The 17,422-nt window shown below is 47.7% G+C and overlaps 1 protein-coding gene across 1 annotated transcript; it reads right to left on the reverse strand.

Moving 5' to 3' along the window:
• LOC8086227 (serine/threonine-protein kinase TAO3) lies at positions 889-16,705 on the reverse strand. Its single transcript, XM_002466391.2, has 18 exons — positions 15,789-16,705; positions 15,590-15,678; positions 15,273-15,380; positions 15,040-15,147; positions 14,851-14,941; positions 14,684-14,736; positions 13,101-13,163; positions 12,336-12,380; positions 12,194-12,229; positions 11,500-11,555; positions 9,779-9,860; positions 9,554-9,670; positions 9,366-9,471; positions 2,455-2,605; positions 2,112-2,343; positions 1,718-1,918; positions 1,535-1,620; positions 889-1,434 (listed from the first exon to the last, which is right to left on the reverse strand). The coding sequence occupies exons 1-18, from the start codon at positions 16,630-16,632 to the stop codon at positions 1,335-1,337; spliced, it is 2,568 nt and encodes an 855-aa protein (XP_002466436.1). The 5' UTR covers positions 16,633-16,705; the 3' UTR covers positions 889-1,334.

The raw sequence follows: 17,422 nt of genomic DNA on the forward strand, positions 1-17,422 counted from the left end.
GGTCAAATTCTCTTTACATTATTTATGGCAAAGCAAAATCTTTTGCTGTCCCTTCGAAAATAGAACACGTGTAGTCCAATTACCTGGCACATGACAATACAAGTTTATTTTTCTTTAGATAGATAGATCAATCGAAAAATACATCAAAATGAACTAATCTGGATGTTTCAAACAAAGAAAAGGAAAAGAATAAATGAACCTAAGGAACTGAACCAAGATTGTACATCGGTGTATGCACTAACTTATAATAGTACTCCTATGTTATGTTTCATGCTTTCTCTTTCTATGCAATTTTGTAAAGAGGATACCTAATAAGACACATGTACTGACACAAACAAACCATACAAATCTTCAGGGATACCTAATTAGGTAGCACCACTACAAATGCACATCACTGGCCGGCCCTCCTCTCCCCTAGATTTTGATGATTGGCAATTGGCATCTTCGTTGAGTATTGGGGGCAAAGTGTAAGTAGTCGCTGCCACGGTGGTTTGGTAGGATGCGGCATCCGACCTATGTTGTCACGTCTACCTTTCAGCTGTCCCGCCGGATTTGGTTATTTCCGGACAAAAACCAAGATAGTACCCATGATCCAAGTTTGAAACATCAGGTTGGGCTAGCAGCAAGCAGAAATTTTGCTTACGTGGAACGCGCTCTGTTCACAGAACATAGCGTACCTGTCAACTCGAGATGGATGGTCAGTAACAGCCCGAATATTTCCATGTTCCCGACCTCAACTGGGACAGGCGTTAAGCAACCATTAACAAGAAGCACGCCGTTCACACGCGCGGTTAATGAACTGGCACTTGTAACAACACGAAGCATGGCGTATAATGACCAGGCACAAGGAATAGGCGGACATGGCAGCATAAATCACGCCGCCCATGATTTCGGATAGCCAACCTAAATCATTTTTTTTATTCCTGCTCAACTATTTCTCTTTATTTGGAGGAAGACAATTGCATTGTCAACGATTGAAAACCAGACTACAATAGGCATTACTGCCGCAAAATTTGATTAGCAAAATGTCGATGCAGTCTCTACATACACCGACCGCTGAAACCCCTAGAGGCTATTAACAGAGACAGAAATTTCCACTCCCCACAGAAATCCCTGTGTCAATCAGCTTCCAGTCACCAAAGCGTCCAGCCGTCCACAAGCTCAAACGCAGTTGTCATTAGGCCTGCTCCAAGGTACACAGATGTCATGCCTTCCTTCGATCCTTGGGGCTCCACCCCGAGCAGGTTCAGTGTCCACCATGAGAAGCCATGTTCACCCTTGGCTCCATGCAGCGCTTCAGAACTCCAAAGGTTGTAACCTTCACTCTTGCAAATCTACAACCTCAGTATGGTTCGAAGTGTATCACAAAGATTTTGTATCGTCTGCTGCTCTTGCGTCGCTTGTGAATCTTGTAGAGGCATGTCCTCGTAGCACCTAAAACATTCACAGAAGACAAGGAGAAAAGCTATTTACTTCAGTCATATTGCGAGAAAATAAAAACACTAGCAGCATAGAGTAGTTCAAATGAACTCACGTTTTATGATACGCTAACGCTTGAGCCAGGTTCATCAGTGTGGGGCTTGTCATTAGCCTGTGGTGCACACCCGGAGGAAGAGGGACCTAATGCACCAAATGCAGTATTAGACTAAGTATCCCTCTGCAAGCTTTAAAAGTTAGGTCACTCTGCAAGAGCTAAAGAAAAGAATCTACCACATACTTCGTTTTGCCCTTTCCGTCCTTTCTTTGCCTGCCCATCACCACTGAACAGCTCCCTAACTGCCTCCAAGGCATCATTTGTACTTGACCCAGCCAGGCCATTTCCTGCTTCATTTTCTGATACTAGAGCTAGTGGTGAAATGTCGATTGCCTTAAGAAATGGTATTGGTACAGTGTTGCCGGCAGCATAAATTGACCAGAGCTACAATGAAGTCATAGAAATGCTGGCGAATTAGACACGGGGCTCAAAGGGTGACCAGAGCTACAATGAAGTCATAGAAATGCTGGCGAATTAGACAAGGGGCTCAAAGGGGAATGTGTGCAATAGCTAAATCTAAAATACCTTAGCCTCAGACAAGGGAACAAATAGCTGATGTCTAAACCATGAACCATACCTTATCCTGAACCGAAAACGCTTTGCGGCTCGGGCTGCTGTTCAATTTAGTTGTGTTCGCAAATCCTGGTGACAAATTAACTTGATTATCATGGCGTCTTATAGTCCCTTCTGCACCAATATGCTTCTTCACTGTTCCAGTTAAAGGTGGGATTGCTTTTGATTCCTGTATGTCAGGACGATCATCTAAATCCCGATCTTTATTGGCATCACTATCACCTGTGTTCTCCGCCCTATCAAGAAACTGTGCATAAGATTTGTGATGGGATAAATAAAAACTTCACATTGAGCTGCTTTGTATGACTGAAAACAGAAACAATAAGATAAATGTATGTTTCTCATACCAAAAACTTGAAATAAGTTCCGCTCTCTTTGGATCATGTGTGAAAGAATTGATGCTACCAAGGCCAGGTATGAACTCTGTTCTTGGGAAAATGGGTGATTCTGCCACTTCGTCGCCATCTTCAGTATGAACTATCATAGTACCAAAATCACCTATATGGAAAATAACAAGAACCGTTTCAAAGCAAATAGCAAAAGTCAAGAACATAATAACATACTATCTCTGATCCCAAATTTAAGTCCATATAGGTTTATCTTAACTTCTAAGTCAAACCTTTTTAACTTGGACCACCAGTTTCTATTTTTTTTTTTTAAAAAGTATAGATACATGTCAAGGACGTTCTTGCCCAGCGACGGCGGCCCTCGGCTACGTAACTCGTAGCCTTGGTCCGTGATAACTGGCGGGGTTATGCCCCCTCGCCTAACCTCGCTGGTCGGGTTATACCCCCTGGCCGGCGGCTTGAGAGGAAGAAGAAGAGAGATAGGTTTAATCTTGCTTGATTCAAAAGGTCTCCGATTACAAGGCTTTATAGCCTGGACTCCCAACAAGAAAGGAAACTAATCTTCTAGACTTAAGGAAACCAGACCATATCTTCCTAAACAAACCATATCTTACCAAACCTAGACTCTCCTTTTCTGGCCAAGCCGCCTGGGCGCCTGGCTAGCCACTAACGGCGCCAGCCCCCTTGGCCAGGCTCTGGGCGCACTCAGCGGCCCTGCGCACATCGCGCAGCCTGCGACGCCTAGTGTACGTATTTCCCCACATGACATCTCTCCCCTCCTCGAGAGGCAGCTCGTCCTCGAGCTGGAACTGTGGGTACGCAGCGCGGAAGACGTCAACATCTTCCCATGTAGCTGAAGCCGGCGACGCCCCCTTCCACTTGATGAGGACTTGGCGCACACCTCTGGCCAATCGTGACTTGACCACTTGCTCGGGTTCGGGCACCACTGCACCATGGCGGAGCGGAGGAAGGGGCGGTGGAGCTGCTGGAGGCTCGCCGTGGTACTTCTTAAGAAGGCCCACGTGGAACACGTCGTGGATGCGAGCTTGGGGTGGCAAGTCGAGGCGGACCGCGACGTCGTTGATGAGCTCCGCCACTCGGTATGGCCCGTAGAACTTGGGCTTCAGCTTGCCTGCAGGAGCCGCGGACAGGGACGCAGCCGGCCGCTGTCGAAGGCGGAGGAGCGCCCAGTCGCCCACCAGGTAAGAGACCGGACGATGGCCCCGGTCGTAGTGGCGTTTGTGGACTGCCTGGGCCTGCTCGAGTCGGTGCTTGACGTCGGCGATGAACTCGGCGCGTTCCTCCATGGTCTGAGCCACCGCAGCGACCCGGGTTTCGCCCGGCTCGTAGGAGCGAATGGACGGAGGGTCCCGGCCATACACGACACGGAACGGAGTGTCGCGGAGCGAAGACTGGAACGCGGTGTCGAAGATGTACTCCGCCCACGGAAGCCAACGCAGCCAGTCGCGAGGTCGGTCTCCTGTCAGACAACGCAAATACATGATGATGACCTTGTTAGCTGATTCGGACTGCCCGTCCGTCTGGGGGTGAAATGCTGTCGACATCTGCAGTTTGGTGCCGCTCAGGCGCATCAACTCGCGCCAAAAATTGGAGGTGAACACCGTGTCGCGGTCGGACACGATGGACTGCGGAATGCCGTGCAGCCTCACAACGTCCGCAAAGAATGCCTGGGCCACCCCCTCTGCTGAGTACGGATGTGCCAAGGGAATGAAGTGGCAGTACTTGCTGAATCTGTCCACGACGGTGAGGATGACAGACTTGCCCTTAACGCGGGGAAGGGCTTCGACGAAATCCATGGCGATATCTGTCCACACCCCCTGCGGTACGGGTAGTGGCAGTAGGAGCCCCGCTGGGTGAAGATGCTCTGATTTGTGGCGTTGGCAGGTGGAGCAGCCCCGCACAAAGTCCTGCACCACTGTCTTCATGTGAGGGAAGTGAAAATCGCGACGGAGCCGGTGCAGCGTACGCTGGACCCCCTCATGGCCCTCCTCGTGGACGGCGCGCAGAGCCTCCTGCAGCAAGGGAGAGGCCGGTGGGAGGTACAGCCGCCCGCTGTACGTGACCAGCCCGTCGGAGAGCGCCCAGGGAAGCGCCCGCGTGCCCGCACTGATCTCCTGCTGAAGCGCGACGAGGGCTGGATCAGTTGCGTGAGCCTGGCGTAGTCGCTGCACGAAGTCGAAGCGTGGAGCGGACAGCACCAGCACCGTGCTCTCCTCGACAGTATCCCGCCGTGAGAGAGCGTCAGCCACGGCGTTGGAGTGCCCCGGCTTGTATTCGACGGTGAAGTCGAAGCCCAGCAGCTTGCCAACCCAGTGATGCTGAGGGATGGTTGACAAGCGCTGATCCAGCAGGTATTTGAGGCTGTAGTGGTCGGTCTTGACAGTGAAGCGGCGCCCCCATAAATACGGTCGCCAATGGCGAACTGCGTGGACAAGACCGATGAGCTCACGTTCATAGGCGGCGAGAGCTCGGTGCCGCGGCGCCACGGGGCGGCTGAAGAAGGCGATGGGGTGGCCCTCCTGGACCAGTACCGCCCCGAAGCCATGCGACGATGCGTCGCACTCGACGGTGAACTGCTTGGAGAAGTCCGGCATGGCGAGCACTGGTGCCGAGGTCACGGCGTCTTTGAGGGCGTCGAACGCAGCGGCGGCCTCGGCGGACCACGAGAAGCCGTCCTTCTTCAGCAGGGCGGTGAGAGGTGCTGCGATGGTCCCATAATTGTGGACGAACTTGCGGTAGTAGCCGGCGAGTCCTAGGAACCCCCGCACTGCCCGGGCGGACCGTGGCTGGGGCCAGTCCCGCACGGCTTGGAGCTTGGCGGGGTCCATGGCGACGCCAGCAGCAGAGACGACGTGGCCGAGGTACGCGACCGACGCTGCAGCGAACGCGCACTTGGAGCGCTTGAGGAAGAGCTTGTGGTGCTGCAGCTCGTCGAAGACCGCACGGAGATGGCGTAGGTGATCGGCCCAAGTGCTGCTGTAAATCAAAATATCGTCAAAGAACACCAGCACAAAACGGCGGAGGAACGGACAAAGAACATCATTCATCAAAGCCTGGAACGTGGCCGGAGCATTGCACAGCCCAAAGGCCATGACCAGGAACTCGTAGAGGCCATCGTGCGTGCGGAACGCCGTCTTGTGGATGTCCGCCGGCCGCATGCGGACTTGATGATACCCCGAGCGGAGGTCGAGCTTGGTGAAGTAGCAGGCCCCATGGAGCTCATCCAAGAGCTCGTCGACCACCGGTATGGGGAACGCGTCTTTGATGGTGAGCGCGTTGAGCGCTCTGTAGTCGACGCAGAAGCGCCACGACCCGTCCGGCTTCTTGACGAGGAGGACCGGGGACGAGAACGCGGAGTCGCTGCGCCGTACGATGCCTTGCTCCATCATGGCGGCGCACTGCCGCTCGAGTTCATCTTTGTGCGCAGCGGGGTAGCGGTAGGGCCGGACAGCCACCGGCAACGCGCCGGGCTTGAGGACGATGCTGTGGTCGCGGGTTCGCTGAGGGGGCAGACCCACCGGCTCCGCGAAGAGGCTCCCAAAGACGAGCAGCAGCTCGTCCAGGAGGGTCGTCGGTGCAGTCACTGCTGCGCTGAGGGCCGGCGTGGGTGTGGCCACGTCGGACCAGCACACGCGCCTGTCCTGGCGGGTAAAGGACAGGGTGCGCGCGGTGAAGTCCCACTCAATCCGGCCCAGGGTCACCAGCCATTGGGTGCCCAGGACCAGATCGTAGCCGGCGAGGGGCAGAACGTAGAGGTCGACGCAGAAGCCCTCGCCGTCGATGATGATCGGCGCCTGTCGCAGCACGCCTGGACACGCGATGCGTTCGCCATTGGCGACGGTGGCGGTGAGGCGCGGGTCGGCGAGGATGGGGAGGCCGGTGCGCGTCGCAGCCGTCTCCGCGATGAAGTTGTGGGTAGAGCCCGTGTCGAGGAGCGCCGTGAGGGTGACGTCGCCCACGGCCACGCGTACCTGCATCGTATCACAGATGGGCATACCCGTGACGGCGCGGAGGGAGAACACTGGGGCGGCTGGCTCGGCATCGTCAGGAACGGCCTCGTCGTCTGCGAGCTCGACCCCGTCAATGAAGAAGATGCGGCGGCAGACCCGGTTGTGACCCCTGGAGTACGGCTCGTTGCAATTGTAGCAAAGACCGAGGCGTCGTCGTTCGGCCTGTTCCTCGGTCGACAGCCGCTTGACCTGGTTGGGCGCGCCCCTGGGTGGTGGTGCTGGGAGTGCTGGCAGGGCCGGCGCCGGGGCCGGGAGCGCCAGGGGTGCTGGAGCTGGCCTGACCGCCGGCCGGGGTGCGGGACCAGCGCGCGGGGCTGGTGGCGGGAGCGCGGCCTGGGCGCGATCCAACTCCATCAGCTCGACCTGGCGTGCCAGACTCATCGCGGCGGCGAGGGTCTCCGGGTTGTGGATGCGAACGGCGTGACTCAGGGGTGGAAGCAGTCCCCCTGTGTAGAGCTGAACGCGCTGGGTCTCCTCCAATCGCCCGGCGCGCGGCAGCAGGGCCTGAAAACGATTAGAGTAATCTTCGACAGTACCTGTGCGGCGACACTCCGCGAGCTCGAAGAGCGGAGCCGACCTCAGGGGCGGCCCAAACCGCAAGTGGAGGAGGTCTTTGAATCGACCCCAGGAAGGAGTGCCCTCGTCCTCTTGCAACTGGATGAACCAGAGCTGGGCGACATCTTCGAGGTTGTAGGACGCCATCCAGACGCGCTCCTCTGCCAAAGTGCGCTGCTGCCGAAAATACGATTCGCACTTGTTGGTGAAGAGCAGAGGGTCGGACTTGCCGTCGAAGCGCGGGAAATCAAGCTTCTGGAACTTGGGGGGGCGGTCCAAGTCGCGCTGTCCGCCGCCCGTGCTCTCGGACGTCGAAGCCGACTTCTCCTTCAGGGCCAGCATGTCGGCCTTCATGGAGAACATCTCCTCCTTGAAGGATTTCAGCATCTCGACGACATCGGCGATGGTGGGATCAGCCATGGCGGGTGGGGGAAGGGTGGACGCAGTGGAGGACGTAGGGGTTGGCGGCAGGGTAGGGTGGGCTGCGGCAGTGGAGGCTTGAGAGGTTGACGAGGATCGGCGTGACCGTGATACCAGGTTGTCAAGGACGTTCTTGCCCAGCGACGGCGGCCCTCGGCTACGTAACTCGTAGCCTTGGTCCGTGATAACTGGCGGGGTTATGCCCCCTCGCCTAACCTCGCTGGTCGGGTTATACCCCCTGGCCGGCGGCTTGAGAGGAAGAAGAAGAGAGATAGGTTTAATCTTGCTTGATTCAAAAGGTCTCCGATTACAAGGCTTTATAGCCTGGACTCCCAACAAGAAAGGAAACTAATCTTCTAGACTTAAGGAAACCAGACCATATCTTCCTAAACAAACCATATCTTACCAAACCTAGACTCTCCTTTTCTGGCCAAGCCGCCTGGGCGCCTGGCTAGCCACTAACGGCGCCAGCCCCCTTGGCCAGGCTCTGGGCGCGCTCAGCGGCCCTGCGCACATCGCGCAGCCTGCGACGCCTAGTGTACGTATTTCCCCACATGACAATACAACATAAGACTGATGCTAATAGATTGATTATAAAAAATACTTTCATAATATAGATTTCTATAAAGGAAAAAGTCTACATAACCCCCCAAACTATTTAGGGTGGAATACTTCATCCCCCAAACTATAAAACCGGATATTCTACCCCCTGAACTTTCAAAACCGGTCAAATAACCCCCTAGAGTGGTTTTGTCTTTTTCTTTTTTATTATTTCCATTCAATCTTTGAAAAATCATAAAATGAAAAAATCAATTTTGTCAGACTCCTGATGAGTAGATCTACACAATGAATATATAATCAATTTAGTACAAAGTTTTTGTTGTACCTTTAAATCTATGTTTTTCTATAATTAATAAGAATAATTCATATATGTAGTTCCTATGGTTTAATTGTGGTAAAATTTTTATGATGAGCTCATTATTGTATGCTTGAACTATGGTAAAAGTTCTGTACCCATTGGATCACGTATAACTTAGTTATAGATTTATTTAGCTTTATTCTTGTTAAATCTATGCTTTATCTATAACTAAGTTATACGTGATTCAATGAGTATGAAATTTTTACCATAGTTCAAGCATACAATAATGAGCCCACCATACAAATTTTACCACAATTGGACCATAGGAACTACATATATGAATTATTTGAATTAATTACAGAAAAACATCGATTTAAAGCTACAGCAAAAACTTTGTACTAAAGTATACCATATTATATATTCACTGTGTAGCTCATCAGGAGTCCAATAAAATTAATTTTTTTATTTTATGATTTTTCTATGATTTATTATGATTTTTCAAAGATTCAGCGAAAATAAATAAAAAAAGAAAAATATAAAACCACCCTCTAAAACCACTCTAGAGGGTTATTTGACCGGTTTTGAAAGTTCAGGGGGTAGAATATCCGGTTTTATAGTTTGGGGGATGAAGTATTCCACCCTAGATAATTTGGGGGTTATGTAGACTTCTTCCTTTCTATAAATATTGTTAGTCAAAGTGCCATATTGGAGACTGTATTGATGTCCTAATGGACTTATATAAGGGATCAGAGATTCAGAGTAAGTATGAAACAGCACTATATTTAGAAGCGTCACATTCAAGGAACAACAGGATAACCTGCCCACCAAGATATCCATAAAAACTCCTAAGTAGCTATTGAATAAAATCCATACAAACTGTTATGAGCAAGCCATAGAAATATGTAATACTGAGTTGACATCACAGTTGCTAGACAAAAGACTCAGAAGAAAAGGCAGTTTTAATCTTACATGTATTGGTGGCATTCAAAAGGAATGCTAAGACTCGTGTATTATTTAAATAAAGAACTCACAAAAAGGAAATTTACCTGCCTGACAATCATTATATGTCCCATGATTCATGTGTTGCTGAGAATTTGTAGGAACAGTTTCCCCATAGTCTTCATTTATTCGAACAGGCACATCTTGCATTGTCTGCAGATACCAAAGTAAATATTGACGTCAAGTGAAATAGCATAACCAACCCACACATAACAGTAACAACTATGTGGCATACATTGTCAGGGTCAGACAGTTCATTTTGCACAGCAAGTGTGGCTCTAATCTTCTTCGCTTCCTTGATCTTCGCCAACATTTTTGAAGCTCCACTATTGCACTTCTCAATAAATTTGTGCTGCAAGGCGAATTTGGAAGAAAACAGAAACAATGACAAATAAATATGTAAATAAGAGATCATGAAATGCACCATAAACATCATCTTTGAGAAAAAAAAAATAAGTACCTTCACCATCTCACTTGCAGCAGGCCGAAGTCTTGGATCTTTTGTTAGACACTTTGCAATAAAATCATGGAAGAGTAGAGACCTGAAGGTCAGGATAACAAGAACTTAGGCCAACTGATGGTTAAAACTTCTATTGCCTTTTTTTTTGGGACATGCAGGAGAGTTGTATCATTGCATTAAAAGAAGAGAGTTCCAACACACACACACCAGTGTCATGACAAAGACATGTGTCGGAATAAGGAGAAAGAAGAAAGGCCCGACTAGTGTTAGTGTGATAATGTCTAAGCAAAATGCTAAAAACAAATTTAGTAGCCAATAGTTGTGCAATTCCCCCTTTCAGAAAAGATCTTTATGCTCTAGATAAGTTAGGGGTCCTGAATATGGTGTTTCATATATGTCGAGGAGACTGATGTTTTCAAAGCCTATTTAATCTTAAAGCGAAGGACAAAATTTGGCAGCTTCTTAAACCAAACACTGAGCAATGATAAAGAGAACTGTATGACTGTCACATTTGGTCCCTGGAAAAGGATTTGAAAAAGCTGGGCCCCTCTCAAATGCAAATTCTTCCTTTGGTTAGCCATCAATAATTGGTGTTGGATGGCTGATCGCCTCGCCAAGCGTGGGCTGCCCGCCCCACCATCCTGCTTGCCCTATTTGTGATCAGGCTGAGACAATCCAGCACATCCTTGTCTCCTGTGTTTACACTTCGTTTTTTCACAAACTTTCCATAGCGGCTTTGACACCTCTGATCGATGCAACTCATTTCTTCGGATGATGGGGAAACACCATTAGAAATACACCCAAGGAGATACGCAAGGAGCTGAATTCCCTTATTATTTTGGTGGCCTGGAAAGTATGGAAATTTAGGAATGTCTGTGTGTTTAGGGACTTTCTCCTAATATTCAGAGCCTTCTACAAAAGGTTGCTGATGACTGTAGCTCTTGGTGCATGGCAGGAGCTTCTAACCTCCAGGACATGGTCTAAGGTTGATTGCCACAGAACCTTATAGTTTCTGGTTGGCGGTTTGATCTCCCTTCGTCGTGTTCTATAGTCAGTGGTATGGGTTTTATATATAACTGGGTTTAGGTGGGGCTGTTTTTGCCTCGCTCTTGTACTCTTTTTTCTCTCTTAATTAATGAAGTAACATGCAGCTCTCCTGCATAGCCCAAGGAGGGGGGAAAAACTAGCTGGAACTTCCATCAAGCTGTACCGCTACTCTCTCATACAATTCAGACCAACAAGGTAAATTTAAGCAGGCAACATAAATGCTTTGATCATAGGTAAAAGGTTCGGTCGATTGTAGAAGCCAATCAGAAGAGGACGGAGATAGCACAAAAACTCAATTAATAGAAAGGCAGCATTTATTTCTGCTCATTAGTTTTTTCACTTTCTATACTATTTAGTATTTACTATATCTTCAAGCTATAATATGCCCCAAATCCACACAAATCGAAAGGAGTATACTGGGAAAATAGTACTGACAACTAACTGATTAAATCCTCAGTTTTCAATCCCAGTAATGGTTTTGTTTGGATGAGTGCCTCTAGTTTGAATAGTTGTTTATAGTATTTATATTGATTTTGTTGCAGGTCAAAAGAAACCTCAGCCAGATCCCTATGTCTAGGCACTTAAAAATCTGATATTGCAAATATTAGGTCTGATGAGACCGTCCACTATTCAAAATAGGCAAAACAATTACATGATTACTAGAAACCACTTACCATTTCTCCTTATCCTCCAGCATTGGTGCTGGTTCACTGGATATCATGAAGATAACCTGAGATAAGGGAAGGGGGAAGAGAGATCGTTAGTCGGTCTATCAAGCATTCATGCTAAACGAAGATGAAACAATATATTGATATGTATACCAAATATTTACCAAGGCAAAGTAAAGAAGCAAATGCATCAGAAAGAAAGTAAATGTCATGTGGGACCGCGCCTACACAAGGAAACGGCACGCCCAGGATGCTCGCAGAGCCGCAGATGGCGCACCAGCAGAACCGTAGGCGCGGTCACCACGCATGCAGAGCACACTGAACAGGCGAGAGCCTAGAAGGCAGGAGAGCCGATAATGGCCTTAGATTTAGGAGCAATTGGCTCCAAGCTGTTATGGCCGAATGGCCTATATATTCTTGTACTCGTATGATGATAATCAAGAAAGAACAATTATCCCAATTCCCTAATCTACCTTTGCTGAAACAATCGGGCACTGAGGGGTAAAACCTCCGCCCCACACCACAGATTGGTCTATGAACTACGTAGCCGGGATCCTCCTACCCTGTCCCTCGACGCCCTTGACAGTAAAGAGATAAAAAGTACAGTGCACCAAAGATAGAGCAGATTTTTTTAATTCTGTTATAACCTATTAGCCTCATTAACTGCAGATACTAACAGGCATTGAGAAGCATCTCTTACTCTCATTGGATGTACAGTGGATCTTGGTGGCATGCCCTACAGTCAGAGATACAAAATAAATATTAAAAAGCATTGTCACGACACAAAATTAAAAACAAAAGTGTACAGTCAAAAAAAGAAAGAAGCAAGGAACAATGTCTACCTCTGCCATCTCAATTGCAGATACACCTAATGCCCAAACATCTACCTGGTGCAGGAAACAAGAACAAATGTTTTGGTAAGACAAACTAAAGGAAGAATTCCAGCTGCCAAAATAATTTTCTCAACATTGCAACTAGGGATGAAAACGGTACGGATATTTTCCGACCGTATTTGAGACCGAATTCGTTTAGAGGGATTCAGACCAGTTCGTATCCGAGTTCGAATGTTCTACATCCGATACCGTATCCGTATCCGAGTACTTAAATCATATATTTATGATGTCGACATCCAATCGTATCTTATCCGATATAGTTGACATTATCCGTATTCGAATCCGAATTCGACCAGAAATACGAAAACAAATATGATATCGATGATATCCGTCCGTATCCGATCCGTTTTCATCCCTAATTGCAACCAGTAGACTTGTTTTGGAGGCTTAGTAGTAGGTAATGATTTTATTTTATTTTTTTTTTGCTTGAGGAACCATCAAGAGACAAGGAAAAGAAATAAACATGTTTTGGCACTGGCAGGGGTTCCATAACAATTATTTAATGGCTTTTATGAATTTACGTGTAACCTTGTTCTGCCATATGCAAGGACATTCCACACCCAAAGAAACAAAATATTAAAGAAATCCTGTTCACTGAAAACCCAATCATAAATTTACGGCCACCAAGTCTTTAGAGTAAAATGGCAACATCCACAAAAGCTGCTAAAATGAACAATTCCATAGCTGAACACCGTAGAGATGATAGCATGATACCTTTCCATCATAACGACTTTCTTGAATGACCTCTGGTGCCATCCAATGTGGAGTACCAATGAACTGAAAGCATAAACATGAAGGGTCAAATTATGGAAATTAGTGTGCCACTAAAACCTTTATTCTTTCCAAAAACCATTGCATTATTTTTATTTGGTAAAAGCTGTACAGACTGAGCTTAGAGAGCGATGCTGACAGTCTGTTTCACAATGATAGTTATTTTACTGTAAAATTGGGACAGTTTGTCCTTGCATTTTGGTAGAAGTACATATTAGCGCCCCAACAACAGAAACATCCAAGACACCGTATGCATGTATGGTGAGATTTTGTGTTGTGCGGATGCAGTCCTGATGGATTTGGTCTCAATGCATGACTGCATGCCAATACGACAAGTCAGTATGTGTATTTAGAAGTGTTTGTTTGTGTGTGCATGCAGAAAAGCAATGGATACCATCGAGAAGAGGGCACCAACTGTTGTCGGCACACTTTACTACGAAAGGGTGTGGGTGGGTGGGGTAGAACTATTTGTTATGGGCTCCTCAAGCATTTATGTATTGTCATGATTGGAAACTAGAGAAGTGTAGCAGCCAAGAAGGTGTACAAGAGAGAAAAAAAAAAGAGTAGAAGTATCAGCAGCAGTAGAAAGGGGAGTAGATTGTTTTTTTATATTGGTTTCTAGCTAGATATTAATAAATTCCATAGTCAATTCTTGTAGTATGGTACTACATTATATCATCGTCCTAGGGAACCTGAACTTGTATTCTACCCTGATTTTCCAAACTCTCACTCACATACCTCCTCCTAGATCTAGCCAATTATGAACTATCAACTATCCTACCTGATTTGGACTCCCTGTGCACTAACTCTTCCTCTAGTGTCAAGCAGAGTCCATAACTTGGAGGTAAGATGACGCCCTGGATAATATTTCCCACTTGGAGGTTCATTGTGATTATGATTTCCAACAGACCTGTTGGTTTGATATGCTAATGTCACAGTAACCCTCTACGTTCTTGAATAGCTCCAGCAAGGCAGCAATTTGCCAGATCGAATGGAGCATCGCAGTCATCAAGAACAGAAGAATTGTTGAGTGGTGGCCTAGGAAGAAGCCAAATGGGGGAGTGAGCAGATTCATAATGGGATATATGGGGACTAGAGGCTGTCACGACAAGAAAGGGAGAAGAAGCAGTGCAGAGAGTATTTGTACAGGAACCACTTCAACTAGGTTCCACCAGTATGGGTTTCAAAGAATGGAAGAAATGCCAAGGAATTAGGCGAGGCATACTAGATAACAAATATATACTTTCTTATTTTTCATTTTAAACCTAATAGACCATAATGCACTTGCAGTATGACACTTAAAGAAACAGTTAGGACTTCACAGCAATCATTTTCCAACACAGACTTGCTTCAAGTTCCCATAAAAGTACCATCACATTGAAGAACTATGCACAAGCACAAATGGGTCCGCTTATGGTAAACTGGCATGGACAAGTTTCATCTGCCACTTCATTTTGTTTGTTACATCGATGTGAAGTTTCTTGAACTATGGATTTGAATGGCAAAACAAACACTGTTTAGAATACCGTGTTGCGCTTTGACATGGTTCTTGTCAGCTGGGCAGCTACACCAAAATCACCTGTTTTGCACATTGTTGTGGCGCCACAGCATGCCGACCACAGAGTCAGGACATGCAGAAATATGGGTGCTAAGAATGCAAACTAAAACTTTTGAAGAAAACAAATGTGCTTACCCAACTTCACCTCGCCTTGCTCAGTTAGAAGAATGTTGCCACCCTTAATATCTCTATGAACTTTAAAAATGGAGTGCAGGTAAGCAAGGCCCTGGAAGAAAATAAGCACGCAAAAGTTCAATATCCAAATACATTTAGTTGCCCAACAAGGCAGCAAATACTTCAAATCTGATGCAACTATGTTAGAACCTTTAGTGCTTCTCTACATATATAAGCTATTTGGGATTCATCAAGAGGCTCCTCTGTGATGCCTATCAAATCAGCAACACTTCCACCACCACAGTACTCCATAACTATCTGTAAGTTGAGAATCGCATTTGCATCAAGCCCATGTTAAATGACTCAAGAAGTAGAGAAATCTCCCAATGATAGTTATTTCTTAATGTTAATAAAATGGATACTATCAGGCTATTTGATTGTACCCATAGGTAGTCCTCTCCTTGGTAGCTTCCAAAGTAGCGGACAACATTTGGATGGCTACACTGCTGCAGCATCTCAATTTCTCCCCGTATGTCTTCATATCCTTCTTCCTGAAAACCAAAGATACATACTTATATTTTGGAAAAATGCAACGACTCGGAAAACAGACAGCAACCACATTTATGAGATTCTCTCACAATTGAGCCCATGCAAACAAAATGCTCACAACAAAAGCAATATGGTTGCCAAATATGAAATATGTCTCGGGTGGCCTTTCAGAATATTCACAGAACTTTGTAATAGAAAATTAGAAACTAACCCCTTCTGTTAGTGAGATAATCTTGACAGCCACAAGCTCCTGCGTTCTGAGATCCCTTGCTTTGTACACTGCACCATATGAGCCTTTCCCTGCATTCCCAATTGAATTTTGCATTTCGCAAAACAGCTCAAAGCTTCAGCCATTCTACAAGTAGACATACAGAACTAATGAAACAATAATTCCAGAGCAAGAGGCGCACCAAGCTCATGGAGCAGCTCGTACTTGGTGGAAGGATCCTCTCTGGTAACACTGTCTGGCGCCGAGCTCACTGATGGCTTCCGCCTTGAATGCTGCTGCTGTTGTTGCTGCATCAGAGGCGACGGTTGCCGGAGCTCCTCTGTCTGCTCCACCGCTGGACTCCAGAAAGAGGACCCGAAACCCCCGCCGCCGCCAGAAGCAGATTCATAGGAACTGGAACCCCCGCTGGTGTGGCGAATGAAGGTGCCAGAGAACGACCCGCGGGGGCTCGACGGGCTCCCTGGTCGGCGGATGAATGTGCCGGAGACCGAGTCCCGGGGGCTCGACGGGGTGCTAGTCCGGCGGATGAATGTGCCAGAGACGGATTCGTGAGGGCTGGACGAGCCCCCGGAGCGACGGATGAATGTGCCTGAGGCGGACCCTCGAGGGCTGGAGGAGGTCCCCCCCGAGCGTGCGGTGGAGTGGACGACGAAGGTAGAGTATGGGTCGTCATCGGTAGCGCGGGGGCTGGAGCGCCGCAGATCCAGGAACGGAGATCGAGCGGAGGCCGGGGCGCCGCTCTTGAAGACCACCGTAGCGGAGAGGGAAGCATCGTCGGGGTCGGAGGAGTAGGCGTCCTCGTCTTCGTCAAAGGAGGGGCCGCCGAAGTCCTTGGGGAGCCGCTGGAGAAGCGGAGGCAGCGAGGAGGGGTCTTCCTCCTCGTCTTCCTCCGCCCGCGTGGACGGGCCCCTGCCGCGCCTGCTGCCGCGGGCGTCGTCCTCGTCGTCATCGCCGTGGACGACGAAGGTTGAGTAGACGTCGTTTCTCTTGGGACGCGACCACGGCGAGCGCGGGGAGAAAGCCATGGCGTGCCACGCGAGGTGGGAGGAGACGGTGAAGGTGCTCGTCGGGAATGGCAAATGGGGAAAATTGTTTAGTTGGAGCCAGTTCACTCGAATCTGGCAAATATGGGTCGGGCTCGGATGGGCCATCCCATTCTAGGCCCACGTGACATAGAGAATCCGGTCAAATTCTTCCTTCCCGCAGTCCCGCTAGGCCCACACGACCACACCCAGTCACCCGCAGCCACAGGCCGCAGAGAGCTTCCTCGAAAGGAGCTTCTCTTTTTTCTCCACTCACCCCAAAAACCAAAAACTTTTCAAAATTTCTCAACACATCAAATATTACGACACATGCATGAAGCATTAAATATATACAAAAATAAAAACTAATTGCACAGTTTACCTATAAATCGCGAGATAAATCTTTTAAACCTAGTTACTCTATGATTAGACAATATTTGTCAAATAAAAACGAAAGTGCTACAGTCTCAAAAACCAAAAAGTTTTCGAAACTAAACAAGGCCTGACACTTGCACATCTTTTTTAAAAAATATAAGGCCCTGTTTAGTTCCCACCTAAAAAATTTTCATCCATCACATTGAATCTTTAGACACATACATAAAACATTAAATGTAGATAAAAAATAATTACACAGTTTGGTTGAAAATCGCGAGATGAATTTTTTAAGCCTAGTTAGTCCATGATTAGCCTTAAGTGCTACAGTAACCCACATGTGCTAATAATAGATTAATTATACTTAATAGATTCGTCTTGCAGTTTCCTGACGAGTTATGTAATTTGTTTTTTTTATTAG

The sequence above is a fragment of the Sorghum bicolor genome, chromosome 1 (assembly GCF_000003195.3).
Source record: "Sorghum bicolor cultivar BTx623 chromosome 1, Sorghum_bicolor_NCBIv3, whole genome shotgun sequence".
In the NCBI taxonomy this organism is placed as follows: domain Eukaryota; kingdom Viridiplantae; phylum Streptophyta; class Magnoliopsida; order Poales; family Poaceae; genus Sorghum; species Sorghum bicolor.

What these genes read in the sequence shown, in the direction of transcription:
- LOC8086227 (XM_002466391.2), bottom strand. Translation starts at nt 16,632, where the DNA reads ATGGCTTTCTCCCCGCGCTCGCCGTGGTCGCGTCCCAAGAGAAACGAC. An exon ending in CTGGAGGATAAGGAGAAATG is followed by an intron (nt 9,861 to 11,499) that starts GTAAGTGGTTTC and finishes CCTGACCTTCAG; the next exon opens with GTCTCTACTCTTCCATGATT. An exon ending in GACGGAAAGGGCAAAACGAA is followed by an intron (nt 1,621 to 1,717) that starts GTATGTGGTAGA and finishes TTGGTGCATTAG; the next exon opens with GTCCCTCTTCCTCCGGGTGT.